Source organism: Pogona vitticeps, chromosome 2 (genome assembly GCF_051106095.1).
Source record: "Pogona vitticeps strain Pit_001003342236 chromosome 2, PviZW2.1, whole genome shotgun sequence".
NCBI classification, from domain to species: Eukaryota; Metazoa; Chordata; class Lepidosauria; order Squamata; family Agamidae; genus Pogona; species Pogona vitticeps.
Window position 1 is genome coordinate 281,900,007 of NC_135784.1, and position 16,495 is coordinate 281,916,501.

At 38.7% G+C, this 16,495-nt stretch overlaps 2 protein-coding genes across 2 annotated transcripts in view; both read right to left on the minus strand.

Moving 5' to 3' along the window:
- Positions 1–16,495, minus strand: part of LOC144586390 (uncharacterized) — a 439,742-nt gene that overhangs the window by 245,828 nt on the left and 177,419 nt on the right. The window lies entirely within an intron of this gene.
- Positions 1–16,495, minus strand: part of CWC27 (CWC27 spliceosome associated cyclophilin) — a 131,317-nt gene that overhangs the window by 28,287 nt on the left and 86,535 nt on the right. The window contains exon 11 of the mRNA XM_020783678.3: positions 11,878–11,981. Within this exon, the coding sequence (XP_020639337.3) occupies positions 11,878–11,981 (104 nt within the window). The remainder of the gene's footprint in view (positions 1–11,877; positions 11,982–16,495) is intronic.

The following is a 16,495-nucleotide window of genomic DNA, read 5'->3' on the forward strand; positions in this document are numbered from 1 at the left end:
CTATAAGTTGTTTTCAACTTGGTGGCATATAACCACAACAAAAATGGGCATGAAACAGATTCTCTCTCCCTCTCTCTGTAAACTTTTGGATGGATAATGGAAAAATCCAAAATATCAGCAACATTTGTTTTCAAAGGAGGGAAGCAAAAGCACTAGAATAAGCCACGGAAGGAAGGAAGGAAGGAAGGAAGGAAGGAAGGAAGGAAGGAAGGAAGGAAGGAAGGAAGGAAGGAAGGAAGGAAGGAAGGAAGGAAGGAAGGAAGGAAGGAAGGAAAGTAGTTATGAATGCTATCATTGTAAATGTTCATTATCTGCTTCTTTATAGAACAAACATTAAGCATGCATGTTATAACCTGAGAAAATTATTACTGCTATTTTTGGCAGTGAATTGGTGCAAAATATTTGAAGCAAAACTGGTATCAAGAATACTATAAAAACAGGAATGCAAAGCCAGTACTTTTGCAACCTGTCACTATGTTTATACTATCCAGTGGGGCATAAAACTTTCATATCGTAAAGTGGAGTACTTCAGCACTATTGCAGACTCTGCCAAAATCAAAACAGCACATGACTAATTTATTATTCCATGTCTATTCATGCAATTAATTGTGTGCTGTCAAGCTGATTCCAACTTACAGTGGTTCTCTCAAGATTTTCTAGATATAAAATAGAGGAGATGTACGAAGTCCCCCATTCTGGTAGCACTCTGGTGACACTCCAGGACTAGGATGGCTTCCCCCCTCGGAAGCACAGTGGGGACCAGTCTTTCTGGCTCCAAAGGTTTCTGACTTCAAGCCACCAAACACTATAAATTTAATAGTAACTTATATCCAGAAATCAACATTCTGTATAGGCATTGGGAGCACTGTTTGCATACTGGTATAGTTTGCTCCCCACCACAGTCCCAGGTTCCACAAGCCACAATCACTTAGGAAATGACCGAGGAGGGACAAATCCAGTCTGAAAATATAGACAAGTCTAGAAAAGATTTTCTTGATTAGAACACAGCTGTTATTCATCCTTTTGCTCAGTGAATTTTCAGCCATATCTCTCTTACCCTTGCAATGTCCTCCTTCACACTTCACACTGATCAGAATATTCCTGGTAAGCAGGAATCCTATTTCCTATAAAAAGTGTTTTGATGCTAGGTTGAGGAGGAAGGGATGGGAAAACCCTATTTGACAACCCGCTTTCCCCTTGCACAATGCTGAGTGGTAAATCATCTTGTTGGTACATACCATCAAGCAGCTTGCAATTTATGGCAAGCCTATGGACTGACAATCTCCAAAATGTCCTGTCATTAACAGCCCTACTCACATCTTGCAGACTGAAAGTCACAGCTTCCTTGATTTACTCATGTTAGGGGGTTCCCTTTTCCTGCCGCCTTCCACTGTTCCTACCACTAATTGTCTTTTCCAATGAATCGTGTCTTCTCATGATATACTTAAAAGATGACATCTGCAGTATAGTAACAATACACAGGAAGTTTGCAAAGTATGATACTTCATGACCTATATGAAGAATGAAAACAATATATTTGAACAATATATAGGGGAAAATGTAGATGTTAGAAAGTAATATGCATACGCTGGAAATGGTAAGTAACAGAGAAAAATAAGAGACCATACAGTCTTTATTTCTTTCTGTATATTAAGACCAACACAGGATAAAGAAGAGATTATACAAACTACTGGGGAGAAGATAAGAGACAAATGTTTCCTTTATCTGCTAGACTGTCTTCAGATTTCCAGCTATCAGCAATACTTGTCTTAATCCATTTAACTCTTTTATTTAGTGTCCAAGACTAACCCTACAGGATATTAAGTGATGCTGCCTCCAGGCACTGCCTTTCCAGCTGTTACAACTGGCTGCTGCTCTTATGTTGAATGGTAACCATTGACAGGTTTTTTGTTTTGTCTTGCCTTTTTGGCTGAGGAAGCCACAAATCACTGTGCAAGGAAATGCACACTTCTAAAAACCATAAACCTATTTCACCCCACTAATTTAAAAAACAACAGAAGTAACAAAATTAACACAGGGAAACAAAAACATTATTTAAGTATGGTGGAATCATCCATTTATTCAGTCATTCTGCATACAAACTATTGAGGCTATATAATCAACAAAAGATCAAGTATTAAGATTTTAACACATTAATATTCTTGTTATATTTGGGACAGTTCTGGAGTTGTGAAATTTTTAAAGAATCTGCTAGCTATAGTAAAAAAGATACTGTATGTGATTGGCTCTGGAAGGGTACTTCTGCTCATAATTAAAAACAAATAAATAAAATATTAAAATAATTAATTATAATTATTTCATTTTGATATGGTCTCTTGAGCCCTCATGCACTAGGATAAAAAGGTTTAATCTACACCTATTCTGAATGAGAAGTCCAATCTTCACCCATGATGTTATTTTGATCTTCCAGAAAGGGGCCAAAATGCTGCCAATTAGAGCACAGCTCTCCTGCATCATGATCAGACCAAAACAACCCCCAAAAGCAACAGTTTTGATGGGAGCTTTCTGTAAAGAAATCAAACTGTACAAATCAAATAGGGTTGCTATATTCTAGTTCTCCAAATTTAGGCAGCATATTATTATATATATTCTAATATATCTGTGAAGATTCTCATTTATCCAAGTGAGGTTATCTGAAAGTTGAGTCATGGCAACTGGAATTTTTTCTTATTAAGTTGAAATGTTTCACTACTTATCCAAGTAACTTCTTCGGTTGTAATTAATAAAGATATTTATGTATTATGCAACTTAAGGACATAAATAGTCACACTGTTTTCTTACCGCGATGCTTCTGCTTTGGCATATTTTATATAGTAACCTCTGATCTGAGAGAGGCAATATAGTGTAATGGTTAGCACTGGAATTACTGTATTTTTCCGTGTATAATACTATACTTTTGTCTAAAATCTTTAGACTAAAAATTGAGGCTCGTCTTGTACACGGAAGTAAGCTGAGGAGAGAACAAAAACAAGTGGAGGGGGAAGCAGGGATCAAAGTGATCCTGCAGTGCTTTGATCCCTTTCCCCTTACACTTGCTAAGCCCCACTTATTTTATCTTAATTTTGGATTAGAAAAGTGGGGGGCGTCTTATACATGGGGGCGTCTTATACACAGGAAAATATGGTAAAACAGGAAAATGCAATTTCAAATCTCAGCTTATTCAAAAGCTTACTAGGTGTCCCTGATCCAACCTCTTATTCAAATCCACCTTACAGGGTACTTTTTGGTATAACATTGGGAGAGAATCATGTAAAGCTTTCATGCATTTTGCTGGTACCTATAGAATGACTTTGCCATACACACCAGCACTAGTAGAATTCTCATGAGATAACTAGACATGGGCTATTTGTATTCGTATCCCTGGGGATGTCATGGAGGTCCATTCTATCCCCCTAGAACTGGCTGGTTCACTTACTGTTCCCTGTGCAGAGCTGGGGTCCTTCGTCATTGTTGTTGCACCAATCATGGAAGGAGCTCAGCTGGCTCTTCCTTGCCTTCCTGAGCCGCTGACCATTCATCAGCTGAGCGGGGAGACTCCCTGTTCCGCCTCCTTGCCAGGGCGGTCAGCTGCACAGGGAGGTGGGGAAGAGCTATCCGGGCTTCCACAAGTGGTGCAACAATGACAAAGGACCCCAGCTCTAAGGAATGACTGGTAAGTGGGCTGGCCAGTCTGGGGGCAGTGAATGGACCTCCATGGCACCTCTGGTGCTGCTATTTCTATTCATATCTACAGGGATATGAATACGAATAGCCCATGTCTAGAGATAACTGTTGTTTTTGCTACTAGTTTTATTTTTTCAATAATGCACATCTACAGGTCCATGAAAATACAATGAGAATTTGCCGTGAGCAAAACACTTTAATCTGATTTGCAGAAGAAAACACAGAGAAAATTGAGAGCAAATTGCAAAAATCTGATGAAAGCTCAAGGTATTTCCTTCAGATATAAAGATCAAATATTTATTATACCCAGAAAATATGATAGTTTAACTTGCTCTGCCATATTTGACTTTACATGTATTCTATACACAAACACACAGATGCAAGTACGAATCCAGTATAGTACTTCCTTCCTAAACACCACTCCAGTAGCTGCTGTTTTGTTTCACTGCTATGGGCCATTTTACAGCAGGAAATCAGATTCATAACACAGCTTCCAGATTATTATTATTTTTTTGGACTACAGACAGTATACCATCCAAATGTAATTGTGGCAAAAAATAATTGTTTCTTCCTGCAAAACAACTGGCCCCAACAGTGACTGCACATTTTGCCTTTTGTCCCCTGACTCTACAAGGGCTACAGACTTTATTTTAATTTTTCAATGAAAGGTTAGAATCTGAGCCAGCTGGTGGGCTAAGCAGGTGCTGGATGCATAAGTAAAATCTAGGCAAAGCATGGCCAGCCAGGTGATATGGCATCCCTAATGTTAAGTGGCTGAAATTTGTAGAAGCTGTTAACAATTGGACAACCAATTGCTGTCCAACATCTGGAGAAAACTGTGTTTAAGTCATGTAACTTCTATAAAACATTATTGCAATATGTTCTGAGAACAGGGGAATAATTTAAAACAATTGCTACATTTCTGTGCTGGTTATGACCTAAACAGCTTGGGTCCATGATATCTGATGGATCATTTTTCCCATCTTGGACTTTGCTTACTTCTCTTTTCTGTTTGGATATTGTCATTTGAATCTAGATGGGTGGGGTAAAAGCCAACAAACAAACAAACAAATCTCCCTCCAGGTCTTAAGACTGTCTATTGAGACCCTCCTCTCGGTCCGTAGGTATGTTTAACATGGATGGATGTGAAGTGAGCCCCCCTGGTGGCTGCCCCCAGGCCACAGAATGTCCTTTCCTGTGAGTTTAGGCTGATTCCCTCTCCTCTTTTTTCAACAGCAATTTAAATCATTTATGTTCCAATACGCTTTTAGTATTTAATATCTAATTCAGCATAGATAGTTGGCCTATGCTTGCTGGCAATATATCCTTTTTAATGAGTTTTAAATGCTTTCATACTTCTTAATTTGTTTTTATATGATAACTTTAATATTCCAATTTTTAATAATTTTAAATGATTTCTTATATGTTGTTTTAATTTCTGTTTCTTTTAATGATCTGTAAGCTGTCTTGAGTCTTATTTCCAAAAGTGCAGTAAATAAATAATGCTGTTGAGGGAAGTGTAATGAAGATTTTTCTAGATTTCTACCTTTATAGGGTGTCCAACTATACAGCGGTCAGAGCTCTATGTTGAAAGCATTCCCTTTTTGAAAGGCTCAAGTGTAAATGTAGTCAAATGTTAAGTTGAAGTGTAATTTAAAGAACACACACACACACACACACACACACACACACAAAGAAGGAGAAAACTGATCTGAAGCACCCAGAGAGAAGACTCACTCGTCATTTCATCCCAGTTTTCCACACTAATGTGAGATTTTTACTTCTGTTTAAATTTTAGCCATTGACCTTAAATGTAAATCTGTACCCATACATGACCATGTACAAATGTTATAAAAATCAGTGTTTTTTTTAAATGTGATTCTTCTTTTTTGGAAATATGCAAGTAACCACTGAACCTGCAATGCATTAGAGCCCAATCTAGCCTTCCTGGCTGCAGCATTTTATTATATGTTCCTTTGACTTACGTTCCTTTCACTCGTCTACTTTCTAAAAGCCTATTTTGGAATGGAACAATGGATCTTAACAAGGTGTGTCACAACTTTGCTTACCCCTGCCCCCGTGTTGTTTTTGCTGACTGAATGATATAATGGCACAGGGACCATATTTTTCTTTGTGAACTTTTTAAAATCGTTTTTAATGGGGAAATATATTGGTTCTCATAATTAATTAGTAGCACGAATGAATGAACACAATGTAAGCTACATGGGAGATTTTCTACAGCTCCAGAATTTTTGGTTTCTAGGGTACATAGGAGGCTGCAGCAGAGATTGGTAATTTTCTGAAATGGCCATTGCTGTACCCCCAGTTCATCATCATCATCATCATCATCATCATCATCATCATCATCATCATCATCATCATCATCATCATCATCATGATGCCACATTTCTCCCAACAAGGGAAACTCTTGGACAACCTCCGCCACCCCTGCCAGTATGGAATTCCATGATTCTAGAAGCTGTAGTAAAAAAAAGTAATTTTTTCAAACTTAATAGCTACCAAGTTTTTTGGATACCAACAGAGAAAGACAGAATATATTTTCAATAATCTAATTAATGTTACATTTATATTTTATTGTCCAAAATCCTGTTGTGTAGACTTACACCATGTAAACAAGGTGAGATCATCATCCAGCAACAATTTTTTTAAAAAATTTTAGATTAATTGAAAGCTTCCTGTCTCTTCCCCACCTTCAGATATTGAGGCTCCCTAGGGTGCACTTTTGCCCTCTTTGGGACCATTTGGGAAATGGGGAAATATCTTTAATGGCCCAAAATCACAACTAGGTTGCCACCAGCAATCCAAATCCGGGGGTGGAGATCCAATGATAATGTTTAGCTATTAAAGATTCCCCACCCGGGGTCTCCCAAAAAACTGCCCTTTCTGACTCTGCTTCCTTGCAAACTGCTGCAGCCTGGAGGTGGCCCCAAGGCAGTGGCGGTTGAGGAGGGATCCTTCCTTCCTTCCTTCCTGGGACAGGCACAGGTGAGCAGGGCAGGAAGGCACAGGTGAGCAGGGCAGGAAGCCACCCCTACCTTTGGAGAGCTACAGACGCAAGAAAGGTGCCCCATGAGTAGAGGCCTTAAGCAGCCTGAGAGCGTGCTATGTATTCTTCACAGCACAGTTCCCTCTGGTGGCTAATTCTGGTGATACATGTGAAAAAAATTTCCTGGATTTTTCTGTTTTAATATTTTTAATATTTTCAGACCATAGGTAACTGAATCAGTGGATACTGATCCTGCAGATAAAGAGGTCCTACTGTATTTATTTGCAGCTTTTACCATAGATATTGCTCATCGTACAGTTCTCTACCAAAGGAACGGTTCAATTGCTTCCAGCAGCAAGGCACACACACATTGGAAAACTGCAATGACAGAAAGCTGCTTATTTTGCACAGTGATTAAATCCAATCCTGTATATTTCTTCATTTTGTATTAATGATGCTGTAACTCACTCAGAAAATTTTCAGACTAGGTATTGTTAAAACATTTGACATGATATGAACAGATATAAAGGGAAAAGAGGTGTGCATCTTTGCTATTCCTAACTTTCCAATATATCATTTTTCCATGAAGGTAGCTGATAATTAAATCAGTGGAATGCAGCTGTTATAGCTATGTGGCTTTTAGCCAGTCACTACCTCTTATTCTGTCCTACTTTATATTCCTTTATACTTTATATAATCACATTATTTTCTTAACTTTATTATAGCAAAGGAGGGATATAAATGGAATAGATAAATAAATAAACATAAATAAATGAAATACAAGGCTTGAATGCAAACATGTTCAAACAGAAATCAAGAGTTTATTTAAAGTCTTGTATCTTGCCTACTAACCCTACCAGAGGAGTTAAGGTACTTGTGAGAACGTATTATTTAAAGATACAATATTAAACTGAATTAAAACAAACAAAAAGCATAGTGTAAAAATCAACAGTTGAAACAACAAAAACCAAAAAACAGGAATAGCTATGACAATCAATGTGTGTCTTACCAGAAAAATCTTAGGAACCCATGAGAGATAGTGGCAGTCCTATTTAGAGAGTTCCACAAGAAGCATGCCACAACTATAATTATTATATAATTGTTTCCTGCAATTATGTGGTTATATTCAAAAAGTGGCATTCTGACAAGGGTCACCTCTGAATTTATGGAGTCGTTAAAGGATTCAGACCAGTGTTTATATTGCCGCTTCCTATTCTTATTGAGCAGGAATGGCACACGGTTCTCAGGAACACACACAGATTTGATGTGGTGACTAATTGTTCCTGGGATTAAGGCGGGTCACATATGACAACAGAGTAGTGGCATGTATGCTGGCACTGAATATGGAACAATAATTTGGATCTTCCCCCTAGCACTTGGTTTCCTCACATACACATCCCATTCTGTAGTAATCTGATGGGACCTGTTGACAGATTTTGAAACACTGCCAGTCTTTTTTTTTTTTTTTTTTTTTTTTAACAAAGGGAACATGAAATTGCTGGCTTCAGGGGAGTTGATTTCTTTAAGGAAAGGAGGAAATGTAAAATGCGGAAAACAGTTGCTGAAATGGTTGCCACAATAAACAGTTGCAAGGTAAATTTCAGAAGAATTGTTCATCTCCAAATAGGCATTTTAAAAACTCCTCAAAATAAATGGGCCAGTACTTACAAAGACTACACAGCCCTTTGATTATATTAAAAGACAATCAATGAGATCATGCTGTCTAGTAGCATCTCTAGACATGAGATCAGCACATAAAACCAGACCCATGCTGTGCATCATTTAATGCCTTCTTAGTTGAAAGGTGTGCTCATGGTTGGCCTTAATCTTTTGTTTGAGGTACAAACCCTGAGATTGCTCAGTTTGACAAGTCCTCCTTTTAAAATTTTGCTAGGCCCTAGAGTTAGATAGGCCCATGCTGGCATTCCATATTTATTGGTTTATTTGCCAGCCAGTTCACACTGGGATATCTCAGAATTCTTATTCAGCTTCTGCTACTCATGTCATGAATGGGTTGCTTTGCACATTTGGTTTTCCAATCCTTTTCATCTCCACTGGAATCAGTGGACTTCATGAACCCTATTCAGGCATGCATAATAATAGTTTAAAAAGAGGTTGGAAGTAATGTGTCTGTTCACATGTCATCAGAAATGTATCACATTATAATCACTGCTTTCTTCCAGTAACAAGGGCCAATAGTATTACCTTTCAGCAGCAACACAGAAGTGTTACTTCTTGTACAAGTAATGCTATTAACGTGTTATTGCTGTCATCATTACTAACCTTTAACACGCAAAGTAGGCCTTATTGTTGCATTGTTAGTTATGTGCAGTCAAGTCTCATGCGTTTTATCACAACCCAAATAGGGCTTTCAAGGTAAGTGAGATATTAAAGGAGTGGTTTTGCCAGTTCCACCCACCTGCCTGTGAGTTTCTACAGCTTACCCACCACACCAGATACTCTTGTATTCTTACTGCGTTATCTTTTTCAATTCTTCAGCAAGAGGTTGATTGTGTCAATGCCAGCTAAAATTCCATCCATGACTAGAATGCATTGGCAAAGGCACAAAGAATTCCAAAAGCACATTGCTTTTCACAGTAAACCAAGAATCCTGTCTTATCATTACAGAAGAGCAGAGTTGGTGACCAAAATTCTGTTACTTAGTGTAGTGAATCACACTAGAGTACTAGATCAGAACACTTTAGAGTAGGCTCACTGAAACATTTGGGATTTAGTGAGTTTACTCCTCCATATGTTCCACTGATTCAAATAGGCTAACTCTGTGATTTACAGTAGTTTAGCATAGAAAGTCACAGTTTGAGTATGCCCATTTGAATCAATGGAACTTATGGAGGATTTGGATCACCAAATCCCCATTGATTCAGTAGGTTTACTCAAGTGCAATTTAGTCAAATTTACTACACTAAGCAACAGTATTTTGGCTATTGTGTTACTTTTGCTAAATTCAGTATCTCCTTTTTAATCTGTAGAAAAATTATCTTTAATGCAGCTGAAAAAGAGCTCTGGCCCTCAAAATATTACATGTCATGAGACTCTGAGCATGTCCACACTGGCATATAGTTATGGTATATGTTTCCCTGTCTGGCACGAAAAAAAAAAGACCTTGTCCACTTGTGTTTCGACTTAAAACTATCCATCCTTCCTCTCTAAGAGCTGGCCCATATCTTTCTGGCAGCATTTGATATGGAAAAAAAGATCTGATTGATTTGTGTTTCCATCTTTCCCCTCTAAAAGCTGGCCTGTATCTTACTGGTACAATGCTGGGGCATGCAATCCTTTTGCGGAGATTCACTGAGATGCAAAACAGCTCTGGTTCTGCCTTTGCAGACGGGAACTTGACATGAAATAGATTTCAGAGAAGATAAGAACTTTTCAAGCACTGGCTGAATTGTACCAAATTTCAAAGTATGGACAGAGCCTCTGTTGTTGTTGTTTTACTACAGATAGTATGTAGTATGATAGGTAAATCCAGTGTTTAACTTTGGTTTATTAAGTCGGACTCCTGCTAGATTTCTGCACCATACTGCCAGAGATATCTTAGTGCATTTTAAAGCAAAATTTGCTGCTTATAAATTAATCCTCTGGGTGGTTTACAACTTAATTATGAATTATGTAGGCTACACATTGCAACTACTCCCTCTGCCTCAAGGTGAGTACTCAGTTTACTGACCTTGGAATGATGGAAGCCTGAGTGAGAAACACCAACATATTTCTCCTGTTCTGGCCAAACTGCACTGGCTGCCCATCCGTTTCTGCATTGACTTCAAAGTTCTAATGCTTACCTATAAGGCCCTAAACGGTTTAGGACCTCGATACTTGGCGGAGCGCCTGCTCCCACCAAGATCTACTCGGATCACCCGCATGAGTCAGGAGGTGAGGCTGAGGAGCCTGACGCCGAGGGAGGCCCAGAGGGAAAAGACACGAAGCCGGGCCTTCTCGGCGGTGGCTCCTCGCCTTTGGAACAATCTTCCTCCGGAAATTCGCGAGGCCCCAATGCTGGGTACTTTCAAATGCCAACTGAAAACATGGATGTACATCCAGGCCTTCCCTCCTGTCAACTACTGATTTCTTTTCTTTGCTATTTATTATTTATTTATTCCTGCACTATTTGTTATTGTTGTATGCTAATGTTTTTATGTTTTTTTAAAAAAATTTTTTGATATTCTGTAAGCCGCCCAGAGTGGTAGAATACACCAGATGGGTGGGATATAAATCGAACAAATAAAATAAAATAAAATAAAATAAGCTGGCTAACTGGGATTGAACCCGGGTTGTGAGCAGAGTTTTGGCTGCAGTACTGCAGCTTAACCACTGCTCCACAAAACTCTTATAGCCTGTTTTGGCAGCAAACAAATGTTTTGGCATTTGGAAACAAAGACTGAAATAAGGTTGTAAATTGTGGCTTTTGCTGATTTAGGATGTTCACACATTTAAACCATGGGAATTAGCACAATCGTGAGAGATATAAATGGTGAAAATTGATTTTTAAAGTCTACTCTACAGCTTGTGCAAAATCACAAGAGAAAACTGACTCCCCTGAGAACTATACCAGTTTCTATAAACTATGGCTAAAACCAACCAGTGTAACAATCATACATTTTTGAATGATGGACCTTGATTTTCAAGATAATTTATAACATCATGTCCCACCTCCAAGTTATTTATGCATGGTATTTTACATAATTAAGGGTGACCATGAAGACAGAAAGGCAAAGATACCCAGTTTACAAGGGATCCTGTTAGCCTTTCACCATAAATGGGTGGTAATCAAAAGCATGTTGTGTGAGGGATCACAGAATCACAGACAATGTAGTTGGAAGAGTCCCGTACAGTAGAGTCATCAGGTCTGACACCACCCCGCCCCCGTTCAACTCAGGAATCCAAGTTAAAGTATATCTGACAGATGGCTATTTTAGAAAACTCATGAAAACTTTCTGTAAAAAGTACTGTTTGGAAGTAACACCATAAATGTAATCAACAGACTACAGAGGAAAAGTTGAATATGTGATAATAACTGGCTGGGAACCAAGCTTTGCCCTTTTGGCACAAACACCGGACAAGATTTTTTGATATCTTAAGGACAATTGGCCCCTTGCCCTCCTGAAAAAACTACACCATTCCACTCGTATACAAGTACAAGCATATTACCTTACTTCATCGCTTACCTTCAACATCATTCTCCTTTGCTTTGGCAGCATCTTCTTGTTTCTTTTGCTTTGCTGCTTGTAGTTCACGTTTTAACTGGCGTGCTTCTTTCCGTAGCTCCTCGCTGCAGAAAACAGTGTTTAGGTAAATCAAGTTTCCTCAGAAAGAAAGTCAGTCAGAAGAAACAGACAAAACTAAGATCCAGTACTGTTTCTATTCCATTTTAACATTTGATATCTCATTCAGTTGCAAACATTTCTAGACAACTAACAAAACAACAAAAAACAAAACTTGCAACACAACAGTAAAATAGTAACCAAACACTATAAAATGGAAGTTAAAGCCAACCTCCTAACTGCATATTTTAACAAAAACTTATGAAACTGCAGTTAGAGTCTTCCATACTGAGGCTTGCCGGCATTCTTTGAAACATTTGAAGTAGTAGGTTCAGACAGGTCTCATAAGACAACTGTTTTACGTTGCTTGGGGTCAACACTAGAACACTTCCCCATATTGTATATTCTCACGGGAGGGAGCATTTCATAGATTATTCAAAGTAAACGTAGGGTTGCAACCAAATTAATTCTCTGCTGGTGATGAGTCAGTACTTTCCACTACACTTGAAGGCAGCAGCAGATTAGCCTAGAGGTGGAGAGCAGACTTCCTAGCATAGAGCCAAACTACTAACAAAACCTGATCCTCACGACCCCAAGGCAGGCTCTCCCTCTGTGTGTGTGTGTGTGTGTGTGTGTGTGTGTGTGTGTGCGCGCGCGCGCGCACGCATGTGCATGCCTGTATATTCCCAGTCCACAACATCTTCTCATCCACCCCAAATGACACTGAATATAGTCTTTGAAGGTGAAACGATTGTGCCTTCTTGATATAGGTACACTGGGAGAATTATATCAACTCCAAGTTCTTTTACAGAAAAGGATAACAGAGTTTTAGTACTGCCATCTATGATGTACATGGATAAATGTAGGTTATGTGGAAAAAACAATGACATAATATTCCAGGATAATCAGTCTAGCACTTTTTGCAAGTAACCTCACAGTTTACCAGCAGAGAATTAAAGATCATCACTCAAGATCAAGCAGCCAAGTCTGGGATAATAGATGAATTAAAGGTCATTGACAAAGCTGTGGAGTGAAGCTTGCACAGCACATTCCTGGATTATATCTCAGTGTAGCTATTCTCTCCAAACTTTCGTAATTGTAATTCAGTATCATATTACTAAATAAGAACAAAGTTCACAAAATGTAAGCAAACGATCCTTGTTCTTTCCGTTTCAATTGAAACAAAAATAGTCCTTTTTTCTTGTAGCTAGGCAATTGGCCTAAAATATCCTTATATGGTATTTGAGCATATTTTTAATTGTCTGAGAGAAAGAAGCAACTTATTGGCCTATAAAAATAAGATTACTGAGGTAAAAACTGTTGGATAGCAATTGAAAAGTGCAATTCTGTGCCTACTTCCTCAAGGAGAAAGCCGTGAAACTGGAAATTAAAGCCAAGTAAATATCCATGCAACTACACATACACGACTGAAATCAAGCTAAAAAGAGCATTGTTCCAAAGTATTCTGTGCAAACAATACAGCCAGAATTAAATGCTTTTAAATCTTTTAGGAATGTCCTTAAAACCATCTTGCAAAAATGAAAACTTTTCAGCAGTGGTTGGGGCATGCTCACTGTGGGTTTTTTGCCCTAACCTTTTGGAGAATCTTCTCTAAAATTAGTTAAATAGGCGATTTATGTTGTCCTGAAATAGAAAAACAACACTATACAACAATAGTAGAGCTGCTGGCATACTCTCCACACATGGGTTTTATGATAAGATAATCTAAATGTTATGTATTAAGCACTTTAAGAAGCTTAACATTGCTGAAGAAAAGGTAGAGACCGAAACAATGCTGAAGAAGTAAAGATCCTGCCCCTCCTCTGTACGACGGCCTTTCAAGTATTTGAAAAGTACTATCATCCCCTCAGTCTTCTTTTCTCAAAGCTTAACATGCCCAATTCTTTCAGCCTTTCCTCATAAGGCTTGGTTTCCAGTCCCCTGATCATCCCTGTTGACCTCCTCTGAACTTGTTCCAGTTTATTGGCATCCTTCTTGAAGTGTGGTGTCCAGAACTGGACACAATACTTAAGGTGAGGCTTAACCAGTGACAAACTAGTACTACACAGGATTTGGAGACTATACTTCTATTAATGCAGGCTAAAAGAGCATTTGCCTTTTTTGTAGCCACATCACATTGTTGGCTCATATTCAGCTTGTGATCTACAAAGATCCTTCTCGCTCATAGTATTGCTGAGCCAGGTATCCTGCATGTTGTAACTGTGTGTTTGGTTTCTTTTTCCTAGGTGCAGTACTTTGCATTTATCTCTGTTGAATTTAATTCTGTTGTTTTCAGCCCAGTGCTCAAGATTATCTAGATCATTTTGAATTGTGCTTCTGTCTACCAGGGTATTAGCTATTCCACCCAATTTTGTGTCATCTGCAAATTTGATTAGCGTTCCCTGTATCCCCTGATCCAGATCATTAATAAAAATATTGAAGAGCATTGGGCCTAGGACTGAGCCCTGAGGCACTGCATTACCTCCTCTCAGTGTGTATCCACCTGGCAGTTGTTCTAAACAGCCCACACCTAGTTAACTTGCTAATCAGAATATCATAGGACATTTTGTCAAAAGCATGTCCACAGCAGTTTGGGTATACGGTCAAGAAAGGCACCCAAAGTCTCTATTTAATGTTATATAACAATTTCTTTGAAGATATCAAAAGAGTTTTAGTAGACTTGTACTGATTCCTTTGTTGGCTCTGAGATGACTATTGGGGAGTCCTGGAAAACCCAAACAGTGAATACTGTCTAGAATGTGAGGAACAAAATGGGCACTTATTATGATTTACATTTCTTGTAAGCTTGGAGATGCGTCACAATTCCCGGTTTCTTAGCTGCAGCCCTTGGCTTGCAGAAGTGACCATTGCTTGTTCCCCTTGTTGATCTCTTTCTCTGTCAAATGTGAGCTCTTCTATTATATGTGTTATTTCACATCTGCCTAGTATGAAGCTACAAATGAAGAAAATGTGCCACAGCAAATCATCTTGTCACATGAGGGTCTACCTTCTAAAAACTGCAGCAACCTTTCTAAGATTTTCAGAAAGATGTTGTATGAAAGCATTCATTTTAACCCCATAAAAATGGCTGCTGTGCTGCCTAGATAGTTACTTCTGCAAATGGTTAAAGTGGCTGAGGAAAAAAACACCAAACTATCATATTTAGTTTGTGATCTTCCTTATCAGCAGAATCAGAATACACTTACATTTGGTTTGAGTCGTTTCCACAATGATGGAATCTGGAATAGAATGTCTGAAGAGAAAGCCAGATCACCCTATAACCTATACAAGTTCTCAGTATAGAGGGGTAAATGAGGATTTTGCACAAGATTGTTGCACTGAGACAATGTTGGAAGTCATGTAATCATTACTAGCACCAGAGTGTTATCAGGGACCCAGTTAAACATAGGGTCAGCAACAGGAAGAGGTAGACTCTTCACTTCAATGCCAAGTGGTTTTGCCATCCTCCTAATATATATTTAAGATCTCAAGTCCCCAAAGGGGAGACCTGTGTCTGGTCACAAATGAGCAGATAAAGAGATGAAACTGATGGAAAAAGTGAAGCGGACAGGAAAGTCCAAATCCGAGTCACCTCCAAATGACTGTTAAGTCATTGGTTAACTGGTAAATGGGTTAGGACTGAAGGGTGTCATTTATTGAGGACAGGTCGAGAATCAAATTACTGTACAGTAATTGGTTGAGAAAACATTGATGACAATATGCTATCACTTCATTTCACTATGCATGTACAGTACAGTGTAATTGAACTGTGGGAACAAGTAAGGCAGATACCTGTGAAATAGGCAGTAAAGTAAGCAGGCAAAGTTGGAATTAATCACTAAAATGCTGATACTTGGCGGAACGCCTTCTCCCACCTAGATCTACCCGTGTCACTCGCACGAGCCAGGAGATAAGGCTGAGGAGCCTAACGCCGAGAGAGGCCCGAAAGGAAAAGACCAGAAACCGGGCCTTCTCGGCGGTGGCTCCTCGCCTTTGGAACAACTTGCCCCCTGAGATTCGCGTGGCTCCCTCGCTGGGCATTTTTAAGAAACAACTAAAAACATTGATGTATAGGCGGGCCTTCCCAACAGAAAACCCTTGACGATCTTTTTTTTTTATTATTCTGTTCTTTATTTTTTTATTTACGTTTCTGCTGTAAAGTCTTAAAATTACATTGTTGTTTTTACTGTAAGCCGCCTAGAGTGGTCTAATATGATCAGATAGGCGGGATAGAAATAAAATAAATAAATAAATAAATAAATAAATAAATAAATAAATAAATAAATAAAGATTCAGGAGCAATGGAATATTGGGGTAGATCTTGCACTGACAGAGGAGGAGCTTTCAATATTTGAGCAGAGACCAGAGTACATGGATGATGTGGTCATAACTGAGATTACTTCAGCTAAGTAGGAAGTTAAGTTGACAAGAGATACAATAGTTGTGGTCAGATCTGGTAGACAGGTAATCCCAACATCAGGCAGAACACTAGTCAGAAGAGGAGCATTAGTCTTGAAAGATG